Raw genomic sequence first — 9,944 nt, forward strand, 5'->3', positions numbered from 1 at the left:
AGACTGAAGAACAAAAGGACAGCAACTTGTCTGTTCCCCTTCTCCAATTCCCCAGCACTGTTCCCATCCCCCAATTCCCCAATAAAAATCTTTAAAAAAATAAAAATAAAATAAAATAAAATAAAATAAAATAAAATAAAATAAAAAAATATATATATATAATTAAATGAAAAAAGCAAATTTCAGAGTGATTTGTTCTTAGGGTACCAGTTACATATGTATATATTTATATGGGTATATATACACATAAATATATGCGTTACTATGTGTGTTCATCTGAGTGTGTAACAATATAAGAAATAGTATGGAATAATATATACCAAAATCATAATGTCAGATTCCTCAGCTGGGTTGGCAAGGGGGTGTATCACACAAGGAAGGAAAGAGAATGTGGGTGAGGGGGTTGGTTCAAGAGGACTTTTTTTTTAAAGTAGTATCATCCATGTGCTATATTTTAATTGAAGTATAATATGGAGCTAACACATAAGACCAGACTGACCGGTCAGAATCACATGAATCGGAGATCTTACCCACTATCAAAGCTCCACTAATAATTTCAAGGATACAGACAATTAAGAAGCATGGAAAGAGCACACAGAGGTCTTGGGCATCCTGGGTGGACCCCTGGGTCACACCTTCCCACATCAGACATACTCTCTCTGGCAGAGGATAATAGATGTGGTCTCCAAATGAGGTCTTGCCGGATTCCTTCACAAAATAGGAAGTATGTAAGTTATGAAGCATTTCCATTTTATATCCCCAGATAGTTTATGTGACATTTGCCAGGGAGTCAAGGATTCTGGGTTATTTACCATACGTGATTTCTTTGGCTGAAGTCCCAGCTCTGGGAGCACCCAGTCTAAAGAAGGAGACATAGGGTCTGTATGCATGAACCTTCCAGTCTGATGGAGGACAATTGAGCTCTCACAGAGCTCTTGGGCTGATGGGAGAGCTACAGTTCCATCCACAGAAGCCACCAATCCGATGGGAGTATCAAGGCACAAGGCTTAGCTAGGCTTTGGGAATGCCTACAGAGCAACAAGCTCTGGAAATTAATACAAGGCAGTGATTGTCAACCTGGTGGAGTGGGGCATGGGGAGATGGAAGTGACAGACTGGAAGGGCTTTCTCAAACTACACAATCCCTTCTACAATCCAGCCTCACCACCCCTCACCGTCACCCCCAGAAGAATCACCACTTGCTGTTACCAAGAAGTTGTAGAATGGCCCACTCCCCCAGATGTGCTGGGATAGAACAACTTTGGGGAACCATGACCCAGGCCAATAATGTTAGTACTTGCTGAGCTGAAAGAGGCAGGTTTACAGCCTGAAGATGCTAAATGAAGCTCAGAGCAGTGTGCAAAGGAGTAGAATGAGCTGAGATGGAGGTTTGCATCTGAGTGTAGTTTATCCAGGGTGTAGTTTAGTTACAAGGACTGGTGGTGGTGGGTGGAGTGGTTCCTCAGACTGGAGGGGAAAATGTGAAGATCTTGAGTGCTTGAGGTTTGGGGTGAGGAGAAAGACACCCTTAGCCCCAAGCAAGATCTTCCTTCCTGGGCCGGCCGAGTGGCGTGATGGTTAAGAACTGGCTTGGGATGCCAGAGGGCCCCGGTTCGGATCCCACATATGAGGGCCAGTGACACTGCCCTCTACAGCTAAGATGCTGAACAACAGCTCAACCTGGAGCTGGGCTGCCGTGAGTCGCCGGTGACGGCGTAGGCTGCAGCCCCTGTGGCAGTGGGTTGCCATGGGCTACCGTGTGTAGCCAGCAGCCAGCGTGAGCGGCCAGCAGCCGCAGTGAGCGGCCGTCCAGAAGCCGGCGACTGATGTGCCTCGCCCGGGAAGAGCAATGATGGTGCCAACTTGGGCCAGTGAAGCAGCGTCCTCCACAACTAGACTGAAGACCAAAACGACAGCAACTTGTCTGTTCCCCTTCCCCGATTCCCCAATGCTGTTCCCTTCCTCAATTCCCCAATAAAAATCTTAAAAAAAAAAAAATCTTCCTTCCTGAGTATAGGAAACTGAGTAGCAGAAAACTTATCCCAAACCTGGGACCTCTCAGATACCCCGAAATTGGTGACCAGCATGTCAGCCATTGAATGTTGGTGCCTTAGTGACTTGGCCCAACACTCTTGTCCACTGGTAAGCTTGGACACTTTGTGTGAAAGGAGATTATAAGGCAAAATCGTGCCCACTTGCCCTCATCAGAGGTGCTGGGACCCAAGACAGACCACCCCCAAATATCCCACAATGGTATATTGATTACTTTGAATTAAAGTTACTTGACAAGCAGCCAGTGCCAGAAGGGCACCTTGACTCTCCTTTGTCTACTCGAATTCAGGAAATAAACCTACCATGTGAAAGGTATCCTCCCCCCACCTGGAGGACACCTCTCTCTCCAAACCACACAGAGCTGAACTATCTGTACACTCGTAAACAAACCTTGTAACTCCTTTACTAATTTATTACCCAAGCCCAAACCTTACTTAGAATCCTTTCTACTGAGCACTAACTTTCCTTCTCCTGTCAATTTCTCACAAATTTATTGTTTCTTTGTCTAAAAAAGTATAAAATTGTGCCTGGTTCATTTCTTTGAGCCTCATTTTATTATCTGAGCATCGGATTATGATTCTCCTGTCTGCACATAGTAAATTAATTTTTCTCCTGTTACTCTTGTTAATTTTATTAATTTGATTATTAGACCACCCAGAAGAACATAGAAGGGTAGAAGGAAAATTATTTTTCCTTCCCTACAATACACACACACACACACACACACACACATATACAGAGGGTGCCAAAAAAATGTATATACATTTTAAGAAAGGAAAAAAATGTGTTAAAATTGTAATAATATACACCAATAACAAAAGATAAATACAAGTCATGTTTGATTTCTGCAATTACAAAAGGTATTCAAAGTGGTTACCATCAGCATAATTTTAACACAGTTTTATTTTTTCTTAAAATGTGTATACGTGTTTTTGGTTCTCTCTCTCTCTCTTTCATATACATATATATGCAACAAATTAGTGGTGTGCTGGAGCTGGTTTGTACTGGCACAGGAAAACCAACTGTTGGGATATTCAGGAATTTTGCAAGCCAGCTATTAAACACAGCCATTAATAAAATTTAAATTATATATACTTTAAATATCATGTAATGGGAAAAAAAGGTAATAAACACTCACAAATCATTGCTTTCTAATTAGTTTACTACATTTTACAATTCTCTCTACCCTTGAGGTTATTTATTCTATTGTATTTGTATGGTGGAGATATTATGTAATGGTGACCTACTGTGTATGTCTTCCCAACTCTGCATTCAATAACATCATGTCGGTAGCTTGAAATCTGCCATGGTATGATTATTAAACCATGGAAATTGGCAAACACTGCAAGCCACGGTCAAAAGCCTCAAAAACCTATTGTTAAACATTTACCACTACTGTTCGTACCTCTCCCCCAACATATATAAACACACCTACACACATGCACTCATACACACAAATATTCACTCCACTTTTGTGATTTTTATTATTATTTTTTTTAGCTGAGCCATCCTGCCACCTGTTGGCAGCTCAGCTCGGGCTGGGAATTGAACGGCTTTTGCTCAGAGCTCAAACTCTTGAGCGAGCTCTTAACCAACCAAGCCACTCAGCCGGCCCTTACTCCACTTTTAAAAACACAAATGGTAGTATACTATCTAAACTTTCGGTACCTTGCTTCTATTCCTGCAGGAAATGAGCCAAACCCAGAGCTCTGTCCAGAGTCATACATCACTTCATGGCCTATTATTTTTCATTTACTTCTTGACTACCAGGCCCTGTGCTAAACTGGGGACAAAAAAGAGAATAAAGCTCCATTCCTGGGAAGGTTAGAACTCAGACCCAAACACCAACGAGAATATTAGAATCTTGTTCAGTAAGAAGAGATAAGGTCAGCTCTGAATGTCACCTTCTTGACTGTTTTTTTTTAATTCTCAGAGCTGGAAGCTGCTCTCCTTCCCAAGACCTAGCACAACTATATATATTTGGCTGCTATTATAACCTTGACATTTGATTGAACTTTTGAGTTCCACATAATTTGCTTGACTACATTCTCTGGGCCACAGACTACCAACATTTACTCAATGCTGGGTTGGGCACTTTGTGATTATGGGGACTTGAGGAAGCTGTGATTTGATTGGACATAACTCTGGGGAAGGGCACACTGATTGTATCCCTTTCTATTATACCACAAGCTCATGGAGAGCAGGATCTAGAGAAGATTTCTCTTTGTGCCTAACTCAGCGCCTTGTTCATGAAGCAGAGAGGTTCAGCGTGTTTTATCAGCTATTTGAGAGGTTTGAGGCACTGTGAGAAACTGCGCCACTTCCTTATTGGCATGCGACCTGGTTCACATCAGTTTTTATTGTTGGGCTCTGTTTTTGTTCATACCTGTATTGGCAGGTATAATCCCAAGAGAGCTGGGCATTTCCACAGGTGAGGGGAGGGCAGGTGTGGACATGGCCAGCTTTTTGGCCTTCTCTGTTTAGAGTCAGTTCCTTCTTATAGTTCCTTCTGCCCTGATCAGTACCCCCTCCCAACAGTTACTCACCTCATGTCCTCCCTATCTCACCCTCTCCAATTTCCTGTTGTCCCTTCCTCACCAGGCACCTCCTGCAATTTGCACACCAGAAGCATTCCCTGCTAGAGACAGCCATGAATTCTTTCTCTCAGCAGTCCCTGCACTGCCCAGGACAGGCAAAGCCATCATCTTGTACCAATGTGCCAGTGTTTCCCCTCATACCATCTATTTATGCTGCAGATCCTTGTTGATCCCTCCTCTGTGCCAGGCGCCTCAAGTCCTCAACTGCAGGGACCTCGCAGACAGTGGTGAAGAGAGACCAGGAGACAAACAGTGGAAGCCGCGCTGGCAGAAAGTAGGCAGAGGGGGTTATGGGAACACAGAGGCAGGGCCCAGGTTCCACCTGGCATGAGAGCTTATCACATCGAGTTATGGTTATTTATATACTTTGCTTCTCTCCTGCACTATCCTATAATCTCATCGAGGCTATAAACTTGACACAGTTTTAAGTCCTTCCATGTATCAACTACCGCTCACAACAACTCTAGGTACTATTGTTATTGCCATTTACAAGAGGAGGTTACGCAGCTTGCCCAAGATCACCTCTCTGGGACATGGAAGACACAGGACCTGAACGTAGCCAGTCTGCCTCACTTGGCAGCATTGCTAACTACTGAGCCCTACTGCTCCTCAGGCAGCTAGATTGGATCAGAGCTCAAATCCAGGCCAGGATCACCTGTGAATTTCACTGGCTCTCCGACTTTCAACGCTCCTTCCTGTTGGTGCCCGCATATTTCTTCTGGGGAGTCTTCCATTTGTATGTAGTTTGGGTGGTAGTGGTTGATTCCCCAAATCAAACCTGGAGGGCCTCAACTCACCCTTTCCCTTCCTTGATTCATGACTTGGGCTCAGTGAACTGAGACTAAGGTGGTGAGCTGGGGACAGTTCATCATAAAAGCACAGACAACTGTTCCAGCAGAAGGGTTACTCAACAGGTCCCCCTGCCTTCCCTCTACCTTCTCTACAGTTTATTCTCCACAGAAAAGCCGGAGTGATCGTTTATAAAAGCATCTCAGATAATAACTTACAACTTTTCAAAACTGTTCCATTCTTTCCGTCACCCAGAAAGCAAAATGCACACTCCCCTTCCTGGCTTACATTGGTCACCCTGACTGGCCTCACTCTGGGCTCACAGACCACCACCTTTTCCCTGACACACTAGGTTCCAAGGGCCATGGCTCGCTTTCTTGTCATGCTGCCATCATGAAAGGCCCACCTTGACTTTGAGCCCTGCATTAACTCTCCCTTCTGGAATGTTCATTTATGAGGGATCATGGTGAACTCCTGCTTGATATACAAATCAGAAATCAAGGTTACCTACTTTCATCATCCTGTGAAATTTTATGTCATCAGGTAGCATTCTACCACAATATTTTAACTTGCGTCTCCACATAGCACTTAGAACCATCTAATATTTAGGTGATCTATGTGTTTCTTTATGGATCATGTATTGCCTGTGAAGAACTATAAGAGTAATGATATTAATAATAAGCCACAACAATAACAGTAGGCAATAGTTTTGCAATGCTCCTATGTGGACTTGGTAAGGTCTCACCATTTTCCCCACAAATTTCCTTTTGATATAAGCCAGCCAGAATCCATTTTTGCTCTTTTCAACCAACAATCCTGGTCAAGACACCCTGAGTGTTTAACTCTGGACCTTGCACATAGCAGGGGGATAATATGTTCTCAATATAAATGCATAAGACAGTGCAACGTGGTGAGACCTCAAAGTCACCTGCTGTGATGGCCTGGATGTGTGGAGACTGCCACCAACGTCACACTGACATTTCAAGCTGTCTTCATTCCTTTGCTCCTTTTTCATTATGAAATGGTTTATACATGCAAAGTTTTATAAATCCTCATTTAAGGGCTATTTCCTCAGTTTTTTTCCCTTGGTTTATTCCTAATAGTTCCTCCCAGGGACCCTGAAAGAGGGGAGATCTTCCTTCTCTCTTCAAACCCATGCCCACAGGACACAGTAGAAAGAGCTTTTTCTCTTCCCCAGAACCCAAGAACCCTCACCGCCTACGTTACCTCCTCTGAAAGTGCTCAAATTCAGCCTGTCTCCTCACTTTCACTGCAGGGAGGTCTCTCTGGCCATAGGCATCCTGAAAGTTGTAGCCCTGGTGTTTGATGTCACATTGGCACTGATTTTTCGGGAACAGCCTAAAACAAGCAAGAGGACTGTGAACATTACTGGATGGGTGAGCTGGTGACTGAGAGGAAGCCTGAAGCCTAATCCAGTGTGTCGTTCTGAGACTCTCCTTTCCCATTCCCGCTGTCCTAGTTGGGCTGAGACCCTGGAATCCCAGCAGTGGCCCCTGTCAGAGACACAAGGAGGGGAAGAAAGGGGGATGGGAAAAAAGTCCCCCTCTCATGAATTATCCCCTGCACCAAATTTCTTGAAACTTGAGAGTCATGGGAATGCCAGTGGCATGTCAGCCCCACAAGAAGAGGAGGCCAGAAGGACAAAAAAGGCAGCATCTTTCATGTAGTTTTGGTTAAATGGGCCTTCCAAAGTTTTAAGGGACTTAGCTGTAGAGAACAGATACTGTGCCCTGGAGACCAAGCCCTTTCCTGGTCCCACAGTTTGGAATCATTTTAGCAACAGCATAGGTTCAAGAAGGTAGGGAACCATCTGTAAAATGGGCACAACAGGGCAGAGCAAGCCACCCGAGGAGCAAGGCAGATGTCAGGCCAAGGTGGACAAGAGAGAACATGTGATATCTCACCAGATTCCATCATAGGTAAAGAGGTTCCTGAGACGTTCTTCAGATAGAAGCTTTGGCATCTGGACAGCCTGAGCAGGACGAGGGATCTCTGGTTTGAGACTGAACTCTTCATAAAGGTACACAGTTTTGAATGTAAATAAAACCACGCCAAGTCCTAAGATTAAGATGGACATCTTGATGAGCCATGGAAATCTAGAGCTATTGGGGCACAAAAAAGCAAACTCCGTTAAAATATTTTTTCTTGATTACATTTTAAGTGACTTGATTGTATAATACATATAGGAACACAACTGGAGGAAAAAATGTAAGTTAAACCTGTATCTTGTACTATTTACCAAAATTGATTTCTGAATAGAAAAAACTTAAGTTGCAACACAGAGACTTAGAAAAATCACAAATAAAAGAACGGGCAGGAGTGTCCGGTTAGCTCAGTTGGTTACAGTGCAGTGCTCTTAACACTGAGGCTGCCGGTTTGATCCCCACAAGGGCCACTGAGTTTTGCCCTCCACAACTAAATTGAAACAACTACTTGACTTGAAGCGGATGGGTCCTAGAAAAACACACTGTCCCCCAATAAAACTTTTTTTAAAATGGGCAAAAATATTCCAAGGGGGAAAAGAGTCAAGTTTGTAATATTAATGTCAGCATGGTTGAAGTCAAGGCAAAAAAAAAGTATTAAAAAGGACAAAAGGATCACTTATAATGATCAAATGCAATGATCCACAAAACAGGTGAAATTTATCCACTAAATAATTGCATTAAAGTACACAAAGCAAAGAATGACAGGATATAAAAGGAGAAAGATTCAAAGTACAAAGATAGTTATATATTCTAAATTCTCACATCTAACATCCGATTCTAACACCTCCACCCTTAACAGATCAAGTCTTAAAAATACATAAAACAGTAGAGCAACTATATTGAGCTCATGATGGTGTCGTGGAGCCCCCTCTTGGCTGAGAGGATGGGCTGTGTGGTATAGGTCACCTTACTAGTTGAAGTGTAATAGCACTATCTCCAGTTGGCTTGAGTGTAAAAGTATACATTCAGTATATATTGTAATGGATCATTTTACCATTTTTTTTAGGAAAATGTTTCATAGAGACAGTATTATAAAGGATTGGCTCTAGACAGAGTAGCTTTAACCATGTACACATAGTAGATGGACTTCTATAGCACAATTAACTTTAGCTATGGCCACACACAAATGAGTACTATGGGCTCTTTACAGCTTGTATATAGATAAATATAAGGCATAGCCTGCTTTTTTTGGATATTCAGCCACATAGAATATTTATACAATATATGTATATACATATATACGTAAACATATATTACATATATTACAGATATGTATAAATGTTGCAAAATTCTAATTTAATTTAGTAAAAATGTACCAAGCACTCACTATGTGCCAGGCAATTTTCTAGAATACAAAGATAGAACAGGAATAAGTCCTGCCCTCAAGGAGTTCAGTGTGGTTAAATTGACATATACTCTTATTCCCTCACTCTTTGACAAGGGTAGGTATAGTTTCCAAGACCCAAGAGAGTTTAGAGCATTCATTTATTGCTTCCAAAGTTGTCATTTGGCTTGGGCTAGGTGGGAACTTACAGTTTGGCTTTTTCTTTTCTTTTTTTTCCAGTAAGCTTTCAGCTAAAAAATATTCAAACCTTGCAACTAATTAAAATGATTAACTTATTGCTTAAGGCTTCTTTTTTTTCTTTTTCTTTTTTTTTAATTTTTAAAATTTTTTTATTTTAAAGCTTCTTCTATTTTGACACATAATATGGAAAATTTTTCATTATGTGAAGTGAAACAGCTTTATGTCAAATATGTAAACTGGACTCAATCCAGCTTGGTTCCACTTATCAAATATCACAGACAATTTAAAAAAGGAGGGGTGTGAAGGAGAAGGAACAATATGCAGGAAGGAGAAGGAACAATATGACACTTCTCATTTCCTAGGGATAATCTCTGAAGGTAGAACATGAGCTGACAGAAACATCTAATAGAAGATTATAGCTCTAATCTCTTTCTTCATATAACGAACTTTCACTCACTCAACAGACATGAGTCCTGACTATGCCAGGACTTTAGTAGGAAGCGAGGAAATAGAAATAAACCAACCGCAGTACCTTTCTTCAAGAAATACATAATTTAACTGGAGGAACTAATCATGTAAACAAATATGTACTAGATGAGAGAGAGAGAAACTTTCTAAAATTAAAAAATGTCCATATACAATACTTTTCATCTCTGTATGATGGACACTAGGATATTTTTTAAACTCTTGCTCACAGCATTTTATTTAGATTGTAAAGTTTACCTACATGCCTTATATGAAGAACAACAGAATCAGGTGACATGCTCAGCCTGTCAAACCGTATCACAACCAGAGTTAAAAGTGCAACCATTTGTCCAATGCATCATTACCGTCACATTGAAAACAACCAAAAAACAACCTAAATGCCTACTAATAGGAAACTAGTTCAAAGAATTACCACATATCCTAATGATAAAACCCACTCACCAGGATGAGGTAGTTGTAATGTACCCAAATGGCACCATAACTAAGATTC

At 41.7% G+C, this 9,944-nt stretch overlaps 1 protein-coding gene across 4 annotated transcripts in view; it reads right to left on the reverse strand.

Moving 5' to 3' along the window:
- B4GALNT2 (beta-1,4-N-acetyl-galactosaminyltransferase 2 (SID blood group)) overlaps positions 1–9,944 on the reverse strand; it is a 35,775-nt gene that overhangs the window by 18,397 nt on the left and 7,434 nt on the right. For 3 of the 4 annotated variants that reach the window (XM_019638455.1, XM_019638452.1, XM_019638454.1), the window contains exons 2-3: positions 7,363–7,560; positions 6,665–6,796 (exon numbers count right to left, since the gene is read on the reverse strand). In XM_019638455.1, the coding sequence (XP_019494000.1) occupies positions 6,665–6,796; positions 7,363–7,560 (330 nt within the window). The remainder of the gene's footprint in view (positions 1–6,664; positions 6,797–7,362; positions 7,561–9,944) is intronic. The other variant, XM_019638456.1, reaches the window with a different exon arrangement.

The sequence above is a fragment of the Hipposideros armiger genome, unplaced genomic scaffold (assembly GCF_001890085.2).
Source record: "Hipposideros armiger isolate ML-2016 unplaced genomic scaffold, ASM189008v1 scaffold_40, whole genome shotgun sequence".
Classification (NCBI taxonomy): domain Eukaryota; kingdom Metazoa; phylum Chordata; class Mammalia; order Chiroptera; family Hipposideridae; genus Hipposideros; species Hipposideros armiger.